At 39.1% G+C, this 15,535-nt stretch overlaps 1 protein-coding gene across 2 annotated transcripts in view; it reads right to left on the bottom strand.

The window, feature by feature from the left end:
- myo5b (myosin VB) overlaps positions 1-15,535 on the bottom strand; it is a 537,981-nt gene that overhangs the window by 25,606 nt on the left and 496,840 nt on the right. For both annotated transcript variants that reach the window (XM_039750391.1, XM_039750392.1), the window contains 2 exons: positions 9,744-9,887; positions 7,953-8,104 (listed from right to left, as the gene is read on the bottom strand). In XM_039750391.1, coding sequence (XP_039606325.1) covers positions 7,953-8,104; positions 9,744-9,887 — 296 coding nt within the window. The remainder of the gene's footprint in view (positions 1-7,952; positions 8,105-9,743; positions 9,888-15,535) is intronic.

The following is a 15,535-nucleotide window of genomic DNA, read 5'->3' on the forward strand; positions in this document are numbered from 1 at the left end:
GCGCGGGGAGGATGAAAAAATTAAAAGTGCTCACTTTGACTTAAGGCAGAAGCGCAGTCAGCGTCTCAAAGGCCGGCACAGCTATGCGCGCTGGCTGCTCGACTTTTGCTGGGCAGGAGACCACAGTTTTGCAGACACGTTCATGATATCAAAAGTCTCAGCGCTCTTTGGAGGTCATTCATATATTATATATATAGCAAAATACCCCCGCTAGCGGAGAAGTAGTGTGTTAAAGAAGTAATGAAAAGAAAAGGAAACATTTTAATAATAGCGTAACATGATTGACATTGTCATGAGTGTTGCTGTCATATATATGCCTGCCTAAATAAGTCACCCTCGCTTTGCTCTTACTTTATTTACCGTTCATTTAATCATGGCTATTGGCGGAAAAATTATAAAATGGAAGGAGGATGGCTTTACCAAAACAATTATTGATGGCGAATCGATTATTCATAAAGCTTGAATTGGTGATCTTTTTCTGTGTTAACCTCATATTTTTCATACTTCTTCTCAAACTAAGGTGGTGCGAGGGTAAAATGAATCGGGATCGCTGATCAATGTAATCGTGTACCAGGAAATCATGCATTGACAAAAGCTCCCCTTTGCTTGTAATGCAAAGTGTGATTAAATGCATTATTTTTAAGCGTTATGGAGCACATGCATCGAAGCTTCTCAGCTGTGCTTGTGCTAAGAAAAGGAAAGATTTTAAAAATAGCGTAACACGATTGTCAATGTGACCTTTTGTAAGTAGTGCCTGGAGGATTCAGTGTGGAGAAACTCTAGAGACAGCGTGTGTATTAACTTGTGGATTTTTCTGTGAGTATTTGGTGGCAGTCTGACGAAGTTGCTTGAAAGACGGCATTAGCTGAGCTCAGCTCAGACCGAAATTAGATGAATGGGAGGGAGATGATGGCGTGACTCCCCACCCGCCCTTAACTGTCAATCCCCACAAACACAGTCTCTCGGAATTTGCATAAGCACACCCCTTCACCTACAATTTTAACTTAGTTACAAAGTGATCAAAACTCTCGTTTATATCCTCGTCCTCTCATTAAACTTGTATCCCGCATTACCTGTGGGCATGTGAAGCCAGCGGTAGCCTGTCTATGAACTTAATTTAAAGTTTAGGTTTACACCTTGCTTTCTTTCGAGGCAGCAACACTCATGAATATGGTAGTATATGTCACTTTCGCTCGCTTCTTATTGTTTTGCTGCCTTCTCAATTATATAATGCATGTTTTCTTAAGCGCTTTTGGAGGTCTTCCTGGTTTTCTCGCACTGCGTTGACAATCAGTTCACGTGATTACGTGGGAGGCGTGATGATGTCACACGAAACTCCGCCCCCCCACGTCATTCCAGCTCAACTCCATTACAGTTAATGGAGAAAAATACCTTCCAGTTATGACCATTAGGCGTAGAATTTCGAAATGAAACCTGCCCAACTTTTGTAAGTAAGCTGTAAGGAATGAGCCTGCCAAATTTCAGCCTTCTACCTACACGGGAAGTTGGAGAATTAGTGATGAGTCAGTGAGTGAGTGAGGGCTTTGCCTTTTATTAGTATAGATATATATATATATATACACATATATATATATACACATATACACATATATATATATATATATATATATATATATATATATATATATATATATATATATACACACACATATATATATATATACTAGCAGAATACCAAGCTTCAATGGAGAAGTAGTGTGTTAAAGAAGGTACGAAAAAGAAAAGGAAAAATTTAAAAACTAACGTAACATGGTTGTTAATGTAATTGTTTTGTCATTGATATGAGTGCTGTTCTCATATCTATCTATATATATATTTCTCTATCTATCTATATATATATATATATATACCCGCGCTTGGCAGCGGAGAAGTAGTGTGTTAAAGAAGGAAAGAGAAAGAAAAGGAAACATTTTAAAAATAATGTAACATGATTGTCAAAGTAATTGTTTTGTGTATTTGGCGGCAGCGTCACGAAGTTGTTTTCGGTAGCTGCATCAGAAAATGTACCACAACGCCTGACACGCCTCCTTTTACTGTTTTCTCACAGCTTGGATTGCTGCTGTCATATATATACACACACACACACATACATACATATATATACACATATATATATATATATATATCTTCATATCTACATATCTATATACATATCTACATATACACACACTCGCACATACATACCTATCTACATCATATATACACACACATACATACATACACACACACAAATTATATACATGTGTGTATGTATGTATGTATGTATGTGTGTGTGTGTGTGTCTGTGTATATATATACACATACATATACTTATGTGTATGTTTGTATGTGTCTATATGTGTGTGTATAGGTTTGGTCACTGAGTGCAAGGGAAAAATAATAAATTATAGTCTATAAGTTATTAAACAGTAAAACATTAACGTTTTAAGAAGTACAGGTACATTGAAATTACATTTTCTATGTGAACATTCAAATTTGTGCCTCTGGTTATGTGCCTTACCGGCATTTAAAGAAAATTAGTTTTGTGTCCTCTGCAGTGTTAAGAGAGAAAGGCTTTGGTTTGGGATAAAAGGAAAAAAGGTGTAAAGAAAGGAAAGTTGCCTTTTTCTTTTATATAGTTAGCAAAATACCTGCGCTTCGCAGCGGAGAAGTAGTGTGTTAAAGAAGCAATGAAAAGAAAAGGAAACATTTTGAAAATAACGTAACCTGATTGTCAATGTAATTGTTTTGTCACTGTTGTGAGTGTTGTTGTCATATATATATATTTACACACACACACACACATAAACATATATATATATATATATATACATATCTATACATATACACATATATACATACATATATATCTACATATATACACACACATACATACATACACACACATATATACACACAAATACATATATATATACATACATACACACACACATATATAAACATATATATATACATATACATACATATCTACATATATACACACACAGCTATTTCAGTATCAGTGCAATACGCTGTTTGTTAAAACGGTTGACTCCCGCTCTTACGTGCAATAACAAATCAAATCATTCAGTTGTCTTTGCTCATATGTCATTTTAGAGCTGGACGCCTGGCATCTTTTTGGCCACAAGTTCGTTTCTGTTTGGTGTGAGGTTCTGTGTTGTGGAGATTCTCAGGATGGATTGCAGGTGCTCATCAGTGAGGCGACTCCTGTGTGCTGTTTTGTTAGTCTTTATCACTGAGAAGAGCTTCTCACACAGATATGTGCTACCAAACATGCACAAGGTTCGAGCCGCATGTAGACGGACTTTTTTTGTTCTTCAAAGTCACCAAAGCGCCGTGCAAACTCAGTGCGCAATAACTCTAGCTTCGCAATAACTTGCAGCATCATAAGGTAGACTTGATTAACGTGGTAAGTGTTCGGCAAGGCAGCTGAAGCGCTGCATTATGGGATCTGTAGTTTATTGTGTTACCAGCGCTTCATATACCCGGCTTTAATAACAATAATACAGTATATAAAATGATCTCGGGCGGATATAATTACACGCCGGGCCGGATGTGGCCCTCGGCCCTTGAGTTTGACACATATGGACTAAATAGAACTTGAAAAGATATATTTTTTCAAATGTGATCGCGCAATTCAGATAGAGTTGACGTGCACTACAGCCTGCATGCCTCAATGAGTCATCCTCCCCTCGCTCTTACTTTTTTACCGTTCATCTAATGAATACACTGAGTATGGCTTTACCAAAACAATCATTGATGGCGAATAAAGTATCCATTATTAGTATGTAGAGCGGGATATATATATATACATATATATATACCAGCGTATCGCAGCGAGAAGTAGTGTGTTAAAAAGGTAGAAAAGAAAAGGGAACATTTTAAAAATAACGTAACATGACTGTCAATATACAGTATTTGTTTTGTGAGTGTTACTGAGTGTTGCTGTCATCAAGGATTTGATTATCATTATTTCTTTCAATCAGGTTCGTATTTGTAGGATGTGTTGTGTTCAAGTTACATTCCGTGTTTGTCAATCGTTGTAAAGATGACAGGTTTCATTCATCGATTCGTTTCTTACTGCATCAATAAACAGCTCGTCTTCTTCTTTATCTGAGACCTGACACACTGCATGCACGGGTTTTTTACACTGTCTTCCTTTAGCGGGACATTGACTTTTTCCACCGTGTGCTTTGTTTCCAGTAGCTGGATTTATGAATATGCTGTATCAGACGCTTCATATTTTTGCTGCCTTTTCAATTGTGTAATTCGGTTTTGTTCAGCTCTTTGGAACTGTTGCTTTTATCTGTGCACGCGCCAGTTCACGTGAGCCGCTCGGTGTACATGCATCGAAGGTTCCCAGCTGTGCTGGTGCCATCTCCTGCTATGTCCATGGCTGTATTTAATGTTACCTTAGTCCTGGCACTTAAAACTTTCTCTCGCAGTTTCGCTGAGTTTGTGTCAAACACCACCCTGACCATCTCATCTTCCTCTCCATAAGCACAGTCCTTCACCCGTGAATATTTACCCGTGGCAGTTTGCTATTGGATTGCCGCTGACGGACGGCCTTATATGGGCAGGCACTAAATTACAAACGCCAGCGCAGCCTGTCTATGAACTTAATTTAAAGTGTAGGTTTACATCGTGCTTTGTTTCCGAAGTAGCAGAACTCATGAATATGGTTGTATATGTCACTCGCCGCTTCTTATTGTTTCGCTGCCTTCTCAATTATATAATGCATGTTTTCTTAAGCGCTTTTTGAGGTCTTCCTGGTTTTCTATGTACTGCGTGATTACGTGGGAGGCGTGATGATGTCACACGAAACTCCCCACGGCGTTGAAGCTCATCTCCATTACAGTAAATGGAGAAAACTGCTTCCAGTTATGACCATTACGCATAGAATTTCGATATAAAACCTGCCCAACTTTTGTAAGGAAGCTGTAAGGAATGAACCTGCCAAATTTCAGCCTTCCACCCACACAGGAAGTTGGAGAATTAGTGATGAGTCAGTGAGTGAGTGAGTGAGGGCTTTGCCTTTTATTAGTATAGATATATATATATACACACACATATATATATATATATATATATATATATACACACACACACAAATATACATATATATATATATATATATATATATATATATATATATATATATATGTATATGTGTGTGTATATATATAGTAATCCCTCCTCGATCACAGGGGTTGCATTCCAGACCCCCCTGCGATAGGTGAAAATCCGCGAAGTAGAAACCATATGTTTGTATGGTTATTTTTATATATTTTAAGCCCTTATAAACTCTCCCACACTGTTTATAAATATTCCCTGCACAGTTATACAGCATAACCCTTTGTATCCTCTTAGATATTAGGTAAGATTCATTAAAATTATGTATGTAAACACACTGTTTATATACAGTAAAACCTAAATATTATTTTAAAGATATCGAGTGTCTCCGGTATCACATATGTTACAGCCATTACAATAGACAGGCCACCGGCAATAAATACGTACAATGCAAGAAAAATAGTATACAGTAAATGTATGTACAGTGACAATTATAACGTACGTACATGTAATAAGTATTGTAAGTAGAAAATTAATTATGGTTACTCACCAACAGTGACACGATGACTTGTCCGATAATGATTAGTTTAGTTTTACTGCACAACAAAGGAGAGCATTACAGCCCTTCTAAAGGAGCCTCTTCAGGCGACTGTGTAGCACCGCCATTGTTCTTCTTCAATCCAAATCCCTAAAGCAGATTCCATCCAGACTACTGCCTTATTACATCCACTTACAACTCGTTTTGCACCCTGGTTAAAAGGACACTGCGGCCGTAGATCTTATATTCCTTTCCTACTTTTTAAATAAAAAGAATTGTAGCCTCATTGATGCCGTAATGGCTACCTACAGCGGTGTAGCTTTTCCCTTCCTTCAACATATCCAAAACGTTTACCTTTTCGGCAATCATTAACATCTTCCGTTGGCGGGCACGGCCCCTGAAGCAGTAGCAGGAGCAGATCATTTTGGAGGCATAATGAAGGGCTTGACTATGCACAAAGATGAACACAAAAGAGCACAAAAGTTAACTCTTAACACAGCGATACATGTTGATGCTGAATGAACGAGACGAGACTTCCTGGTTAACCCTGTGGAATCGAATTTGGCGCTTCGTCGCTGAGCCATTCAGCATACAGGAACTTAACTGCGTGATCTGATTGATTAGCTTCTCAGCCATCCGCAAAAAGCGTCCCTTGTATGAAATCAACTGGGCAAACCAACTGAGGAAGCATGTACAGGAAGTAAAAAAAGACCCATTGTCCGCAGAACCCGCGAAAATATATATTTAGATATGCTTACATATAAAATCCGCTAGTGAAGCCGCGAAAGTCGAAGTGCGATATAGCGAGGGATTACTGTATATATAAATATATATATATATATATATATATATATATATATATATATGATAAAAACATAGCATAAGATTGCAATTTTCTTTTTATATATTATATATGTTCAGTTGTTTATTTACAGAGTCCAGTTGATCCAGTTTAGGGTTACAGGGTTCTGAAGACTATCTCAGCATCATTGTAGAAACCTTGCCTGGATTACTTTATACCAACAGCAATACGCCTCTATAATGCATCATTGTGAAAGTGACTGCCAAGTCAGATGAGTGTTCATTTTTTTTTAGAACATTAGAACAGCCATTCAGCCCCACAAAGCTTGCCAGTACTACCCATTTAATTCTTCTAAAATAACATCAAGTCGAGTTTTGAAAGTCCTTAAAGTCCTACTGTCTATCACATTACCTGGTAGCTTATTCTAAGTGTCTCTGGTTCTCTGTGTAAAGAAAAATTTCTTAAAGTTTCTGTGAAATTTGCCCTTAACAAGCTCCCAACTGTGTCTACGTGTTCTTATTGAACTCATTTTAAAATAACAGTCTTGATCCACTGGACTAATTCCCTTCATAATTTAAACACTTCAATCATGTCTCCTCTTAATCTTCCTTTGATTTAACTGTAAAGGCTCAGCTCATTTGATCTTTCCTCATAATTCATCCCCTGTAGCCCTGGAATCAGCATAGTTGCTCTTCTCTGGACCTTTTCTAGTGCTGCTACGACCTTTTTGTAGCCTGGAGACCAAAACTGCACACATTACTCCAGATGAGGCCTCACCAGTGTGTTATAAAGCTTGAGCAGAACCTCCTTGGACTGGTACTCTACACATCAGGGCGCTATATAACCTGACACTCTGTTATCCTTCTTAATGGCTTCTGTACACTATCTGACAGTTGATAGTATCAAGTCCACTATGACTCCTAAATCCTTCTCATAAGGTGTGCTTTTGATTTTCAGACCTCCCAATTTGTATTCATGCCTAACATTTTTACTTCCTACTTTACATTTACTGACATTAAACTTCATCTTCCAAAAATCTGCCCAAGCTTGTATGCCATCCAAGTCCCTTTGAGATGATTCAGTGGATTCGAGATTATCTGCCAATCCACCTGCTTGGTATCATCTGCAAACTTGCAAGCTTATTATTTATATTCCTAGCCAAATCATTTATAGATACTAAAAATAGCAGTGGTCCTTGCACTGACTCCTGTGGAACACCACTTCTAACATCAGCCAATTCTGATGAGGTTCCTCACACCCTAACCCTTCTGCTTTATTTAGTGAGCTTCTGTAAAAAGCCAAGTCTCCCACTGGGGCAAGTAAAGCATATTGAAATGGTATCATTCTTTTATGGCCAACTTTCTTTATAACAGCATAAAGGCAGTGTGTTTTTGCAAACTATCAAATGGGTCTCATTTCATAGTGATAGCTGTGAAGAGCTGGAATATCTGAGTCTGTGAGAAGTTTATGAAAAATCTGTTATTAAATCCGTACATGTCACAACGTTATGTAGCTTACCTTTAGTACTCTTTTAATGCCATTGATGGTTGCATTGAACAGTGAGTGGACTTTTTGGTCATCATTGATGTAATCTGCATGCCGGATGCACATAAAAAGAATGTAAGCTGGCAGACAGGGCACAGTTGCTGATACCATTTGAGGCTTCATATCTGTTAATGAGAAAACAACATTAAATCAAACACCACTCTTTAATATTACACACTTCTTTCCAAGCCAACTTACAAAGAAAACTATATTGAACTATAGTAATACAAAGTAAACTACATAATGTAACCCACTTAATCCAACTCAGGAGCACACGGGGCCGTAACTAGTCCCAGCATCAAAGACAGGTAGGTGCCGTCCTCAGACTGGCCATCAGTGGAACAAGCAAATTTACAGAGCAGAAATTAGTTTTGTGTTAAAAGAAAACACATTAAAACAAAAGTGATACAACGTGACCATGTAGCACATTTCGATTTTTGAATTAACAGTATAGGAGACCCGGGTTCGCTTCCCGGGTCCTCCCTGCGTGGAGTTTGCATGTTCTCCCCGTGTCTGCGTGTGTGGGTGTGTTTGTGTGTGTCCTGCGGTGGGTTTGCACCCTGCCCAGGATTGGTTCCTGCCTTGTGCCCTGTGTTGGCTGGGATTGGCTCCAGCAGACCCCCGTGACCCTGTGTTTGGATTCAGCGGGTTGGAAAATGGATGGATGGATGAATTAACAGTAAATTTAAAGGCTAAATGACTGTAGTTGTATATTTAATGAATGCCTGTTCAATCATAAACAAATATACTGTAGAAATAACAGTATTATTTTTGTTGCTGTCATTAAACTATGTTAAATTTTACATAAGTTTGGACTTAATTTACATAATCCTAGGGAGTTGAGAGAAGTCTAAACTCACTCTCATTATGGATAGTCCTGCAGTTTGACGTTCCCAGCAGCTCGGTCAGACCAGCTTGTGAGTCACCCCTACAAACCAAATGGGCTTGACTTTGTCTGAAGTCATAAGGGTAGGCACCAGTGGTCTCAAGGAGCATGTTAATTGGTTGTCAGCATGTGGTGAGCTCACAATACTTAGGATATTTGAAACTGGGCTGCAAATCTGAAAGATCATCACACAGTCACGTAATCTGACACTCCCTGCAGTTCCTAGTTGCGCAATGTGACATCCTCGAGGTGACATGATCTAGAAACTGTAGTTATTAACTTCCTTCTCATGAAATGTACTGCCTGCTTTAGGTATTTTCCCTCTATAAAAATTCCACCTGTTTATCAATTTCCTGAGCCTGCTTAGTCCAATAGAGAGTCATAAGAGGCTTAAATCTTAAAATTAAATGTCAGCAATGTGAGGTTCAAGGCAAGACCATTCCATAACGAGTCCACTCTAATCGCAAGGCAAGTTTCATCAAACCAGGTCAAAGGATAATTGTCAGCTCACCTATTATGGACATGTTTCAAATATGGGAGGAAGCCCAGAGAAAATCCAAATGGACACAGGTAGAATGTAATAATACACACATGCAGAGCGTTAATACATATAAAATGAAACTTCCAGAATTATTCAAACATGCACTCTTTTCTAAAGATTCTGTACATTATCTAACTTGTCTGGACGTTACAGACATACATAAGCAACCTGTTAATTGTTCTAATGTCATATTTTATTCTATTGGCCAAATGTATTCTTTATAGTATGCTTTAATTCCAAATGTTAATCTATACATTTCAGAAATTGTTCAGTAAAATCTGCTTTTCCTTCTTCACATTAAGCAGTCCTTCCTTCTGTAACCATATGCCACACTTACCTGAAATGAGATTTTTCACCAGCAGTGGCTCATCTTCTTTATGATATTCCAGCATTCCCTCAAAATCCTTCTCTTTCCTCTGTACTGTGGCCTGGCGAGTCAGCTCAGGACGCGGCCGTTCAGGCTGCACAGTCACCTGGTTCACTAGGAGCAGGAAATAAAACGGACAACAGTGAGAAAAGAAAATTAAGAGGTAAACTTTAACTTTTTATTCTACACTCACTCAGGCTGTGTGTATTATAGCTTGGTTTTGTACATTTCTGTGCAAACTGACTATCTAGTGTACAGAGTACACTGAAATTGTCACATACATGTCACCCAGACTAGTGACAGTAGTACAGTACCAAAAACAGACGAGTACAGGACCAGACATGAAATACAACACTAGAATACAGATAAAAGAAACTTTCATGCAATTGGGTAGTCAAGTAACAGCAGTCATGTGTACATTTCTGTAAACTGTGACGAGAGTCTGATATTTGGTTAATTTTTAAAATTATGCTGTTCTATTTCATGATATGTGGTGCAGAGTCAAGAATGTGCTTTATCTCCATTAAGCTTTTTTTTCTGCCTATAGGGAGTTACCAAGTAGCTTTATTAAAAGTACCATATTGGGGAACTTCAATCTCAATATGATAATATTGTATTTCTGAGTAGGGAGTTACTGGTTCGTCTCTGGCAAACATCATTTCCAGGCTTTGTTTCAGGGGAGAGTCTTGTGCCCGGGGTACATTTGACAAAATTTTATTGAGAACCATAATGGAGTATCATCCTTGGGTTTACTCGTTCTTTTCCTCTCCCCTTATAGCAATTCACCATGGTTAGCACTACCAGAAGCACAGGGTTTTCCAACAACATAGTTCAAAGATTATTGACATACACAAGCCAAGTGGCCAAAATGAGGGTTTCTGTGTAGGGTTCATGTGTTTCCTAATCCTGATATGGTAAGGTGCTCAATGATATGGCAGTATGTCACGGTTAAAACTCTACAAATTCTCTTCCTAGCCACATCACACTCACCTGCAAATCACTCCAGAGAAGGCTTTAAATGTGGAATGGAAAAGGACAAGTACAGATTTGAAGAGAATAAGCCCAGCAAAGCTTGTTATTTCCCATTCACCTACAGTTTCTGAAATGCTAAAATGGCAATCTTCTGGTATTGTTCATTCATACACCATCTCAAGAAATTCCTGGCAATTACAGTAGGCCTTGATTTAGGAAATTACTGGGCCGAGTTAATTAGGATTTTTGACTCAGCTTTGTTATACATGCCTTTCTGAAATTTGGTATATTTGATCTGAGAATCTACTGGTATGCTGCTGGGATCGGCCAGTAGTGAAAAAGGGGTATATAAGATTTAGAAAAAAAAGTCTAAAGTCTATGCCTTCCAAATTGTCCTTGGGGCCTATCTTGTCATATGTGATCAACATCTGGCACCATATGGAAAAGTCACCTCTAAATAAAAATAATGTAAGCTGGCAGACATGGCACAGTTGATGATAGCATTTGAGGCTTCGTATCATTAAATTTAACAAGTCAAGTCAAGGTGGGGAGCATACACTGGTACCACACCACACGATGAAACAACTCGGGATCCCAGTTAGCAACCCCCCAGGCAGACACGTGGTCCAGTCCCACTTTCCGGAAATGACCCTCTGTCTGCCACAGCCAGGTGTTACATGGGCGACCCCTTGGCCTGGTCCAACCACTCGGGTCCCCAACAACGAGAATCTTACGAGCTGGATCACCCTCTGGGAAACGCGCCACATAGGCGTAGTGCCGTAACTGACTCTCCCTCACAATGCAGGTAATGTGCCTGATTTGGGACTCCATGAGCAATCACTCACTCGACACAAAGTCAAACCAATAGTACCCAAGGATTTTCCGGAGAGACACAGTACCAAAAGAGTTCAGTCTTCATCTCAGGTCACTGAATAGCATCCATGTCTCGCAACCATATAGCAAGACAGGAAGCACCAGGACTCTAAAGACTTGGACCTTCGTTCTTTTGCAGAGATATCAGGAGCGCCACACACTCCTTTCCAGCAACCTCATGAGCCCCAATGCTCTCCCAATCCGTCTATTGACTTCGTAGGAAGAGTCACCAGAGACATGAATGTCACTGCCAAGGTAAGTAAACCTCTTGACAAGGTCGACACTCTTTCTGCAGACAGACAGACTGCTGATGGCTATGCCCAAGAGGTCACTAAAGGCCTTAAATTTAACACCATTATTTAATATTAGACACTACTTTCCAAACCTGGAAAATGGCATACTCTCACTTCCATAATTCATAACTCTGCTCTCTCAATAGGTGGTCAGCTCTGTATGTTTCCTTCATGGCAGCACACAGGGATCGATGTGCTGGATGATTGCTTTGATAGTTCAAGACTTTAAAAGCTCGCTCAGAATACTATTCTACAATAATAGATTGCAATAATAAAAATCCTCGGGTACTGTTTAGAACAGTTGGTAAATTAACAAATGGAAATTCAGATCTACAGTACAAAATACCAACAGATATTAGCAGTACAGACTTTATGAACTTCTTCAATGAGAAAATTAAAAATATAAGATCCCAGATCTCAGCATCACAGCACAAACTGCCTACTAGCTTACCAGACCTTGCCACTGCATTCAGCACTTTAGTAATTTTAATCCTGTAACTGAGCAGGACGTCTTAACTTTAATTTCTAAAATCAAACCCACTACTTGTTCCCTAGATGCAATGCCAACAAAACTAGTAAAAAGTGCAATGGATGTTCTTGCAGCGCCTATTGTAAACATTATCAATAGTTCATTATTGCATGGCACAGTACCTGATGTGCTTGGTGTGTAGGTGTGGGTGTGTTTGTGTGTGTCCTGCGGTGGGTTGGCACCCTGCCCAGGATTGGTTCCTGCCTTGTGCCCTGTGTTGGCTGGGATTGGCTCCAGCAGACTCCCGTGACCCTGTGTTCGGATTCAGCGGGTTGGAAAATGGATGGATGGATGGAATCACCATTAATTTTACTGAATCAGCCTGCAATCTAGGAGTTATCTTTGACTCGAGCATGTCATTTAAAGTGCATATTACAAAGTTGTCCAAATCATGTTTTTTCCGTCTTAAAAATGTTGGGAAATTAACACGCTTTCTAAATAAACAGGATTCTGAGAAATTAATTCATGCATTTATTTGTAGTAGGATTGACTACTGCAATGCGGTGTTCACTGGACTTACAAACCAGAGCGCACAGTAAGATCTCAAAATACTGGTCTGCTTATGATTCCAAGGATTAATAAAATAACAGTGGGAGTTCCAGCTTTTAGTTACAGGACCCCTAAACTATGGAATGGTCTGCCTGCTACTATAAGAGATGCCCCTTCGGTCTCAGCTTTTAAATCCCGGCTGAAGACTCACTACTTTATGTTAGCATACCCTGACTAGAGCTGCTGATTAACTGTGCAGACTGCATCTCTGTGGTTATTCATTAGCACTAAAACATAAGTTACATGATAATTATAATTTGTTACTAACCCTCACCTATTCTGTTTCTCTTCTCGGTACTCAAGTGTGGCACTTGGTGCCACGGCCCACCTGCCAAGTTGCTTTGCCTGCCTAAGGGAAAGTCATTCCTGATGGAGGATCGCAGGAATCGTAAGGGAAGAGGGGTCCTTTCATTAGATTGGCTGGCCCAGCACTATCTCAGCTGTGGAATGGCCAAATGGGGGAGGCAGCTTGATGGCTGAGGTCTCCAGGACTCTTAACAAATCCAAATCATATTATGTGATATCATCTACTGTTAAATTCTGCTCCGTATTTGTAAAAATGTTTATTTTTATACTGTATTGAGGATTTGTTCTGTTCTTTGTATTGTATTGTATTGACCCCCTTCTTTTGACACTCACTGCAAGCTCAACCTACCTGGTAAGGGGTCTCTCTTTGAACTGCCTTTCCTAAGGTTTCTTCCATTTTTTTCCCTACGAGGGTTTTTTTTTGGGAGTTTTTTCTTGTCTTCTTAGAGAGTCAAGGCTAGGGTGCTGTCAAGAGGCAGGGCCTGTTAAAGCCCACTGCGGCACTTCTTGTGTGATTTTGGGCTATACAAAAATAAATTGTATTGTATTGTACTTATGACATTCCAGTCTTTATTTTTTAATTTCCCTCGTTTTACTTTCTTTCTCTACCTACCACTCTCTCTAACTACCCTTCCACCAAACCGCTTATTGTACTCTCGATTTTGTTCTCTCTCTCCCATCTACTCTTTACTGTGCAAAGCCATCTTACAAAGCTCTGTCCTTTATTTTCTTTGTCCTAGAGACCTATCTCCTCTGTCTTCATCCTTTTTATGAGACATTATTTTCTCCAATAATAGGTTTTGCTCTAGAAGTCCCAACTATCAACACATCCAATTCAGAATACTACACAGACTATCCTACTCCCCGTAAGCGTCATCTGATGGGCCTCACCACTGATCCTCTTTGTCAGTTATGTCCCTTGGTTTCCCTGGCACTTTTTTCCCCACCACACGTTTTAGCACTGCCTGTTCTTTCCTTCTGGACTCACATGTGTCACCTACTATCCTCTTTTCTTTCTTTAACTATTCCTCTGTTGCCTCCAGACCTTTCTATACTTCTGCTGAAACCTCCTAAACGTAATGATTATGTCATGGTATCCAGGCAGCAAATAAATTCTTGCCTTCCACTGGAAGGCACCGGAGCGCGTTACTGTGGACAACTGGCCGTCCTCTTTCTACAATTTAATGAAACTTGAACTGTCAGCAGCTCGGATTAAAGGTGCCTCCAGCAATGCAGTTGAAGCTGGGATGACTACTGCTGCTCAATTGTTTAAACCCTGGTTTTCTACAACACTTTGACTTTGTTTTTCTGTTGACAATTGCTTAATTTTTTTTTCTTCTAAATCTCTGCTGTTGTAGTTTATTAACAATTCTTTAACTCTTCTTTCCTCTGGTAACTGGATTTTTCCAGATTATTTAACCCTTCGGACAGGGTGAAATGAGGTGTGGTTTGGTTCTTTCTGTCTTGTGGTTGTTTATTATTTATTGCCTTTTATTTTGTCTTTATTTAATAAATACTTGATTAGAAAAAAAGTCAATACAGTATAAATGCCAATTACATTCTCAAACCCGTTTGATCCATTTCAGGGTCACAGGGCAATTTGTTAATACAACTGTGAAACTAACACATACAATGAGCACATTTCAAGTGCTTCTCTGAATAGTTAACCAGTGCAATAGCTGAAATGAAAAAGGAAAATTGCAATGGCAGTGTAACAACCTAAATGGAGAAGAGAATTGCAGTGCAGATTGAGAAAAATCAAATTAAGTAATAAAAATAAGTGTAAAACAATGATGCAGTGGGCTGGCGCTCTGCCCAGGGTTTGTTCCTGCCTTGCGCCTTGTGCTGGCTGGGATTGGCTCCAGCAGATGCCCGTGACCCTGTGTTAGGTAGGATATAGCGGGTTAGATAATGACCGACTGACTGACTGACTGATGACTAAAACAATGAAACATTTGTTGGATTAAACCAATGAAGTACACAGTAATCTATTATTGTATTCATTTTTTTATAATAAATAAAATCTACCATCTGAATTAAGCCACTCCTTTTCAAGGTATTATCTCTTTTATGAAAAGATAAAGAATACGATGCTGCCGCTTCCTTAAGAAAACTCATCTTGGTCTCCTGACAGCTTTTTTTTTTTTTTTTACAAAAGTCAGCGATTGGTTGAATTATTGTGAATGACAGGTCACACTCTGCAATGTGGCATTATGAACTGTTTGACTGAATAAATGGCA

Source organism: Polypterus senegalus, chromosome 4 (assembly GCF_016835505.1).
Source record: "Polypterus senegalus isolate Bchr_013 chromosome 4, ASM1683550v1, whole genome shotgun sequence".
Lineage (NCBI taxonomy): Eukaryota > Metazoa > Chordata > Cladistia > Polypteriformes > Polypteridae > Polypterus > Polypterus senegalus.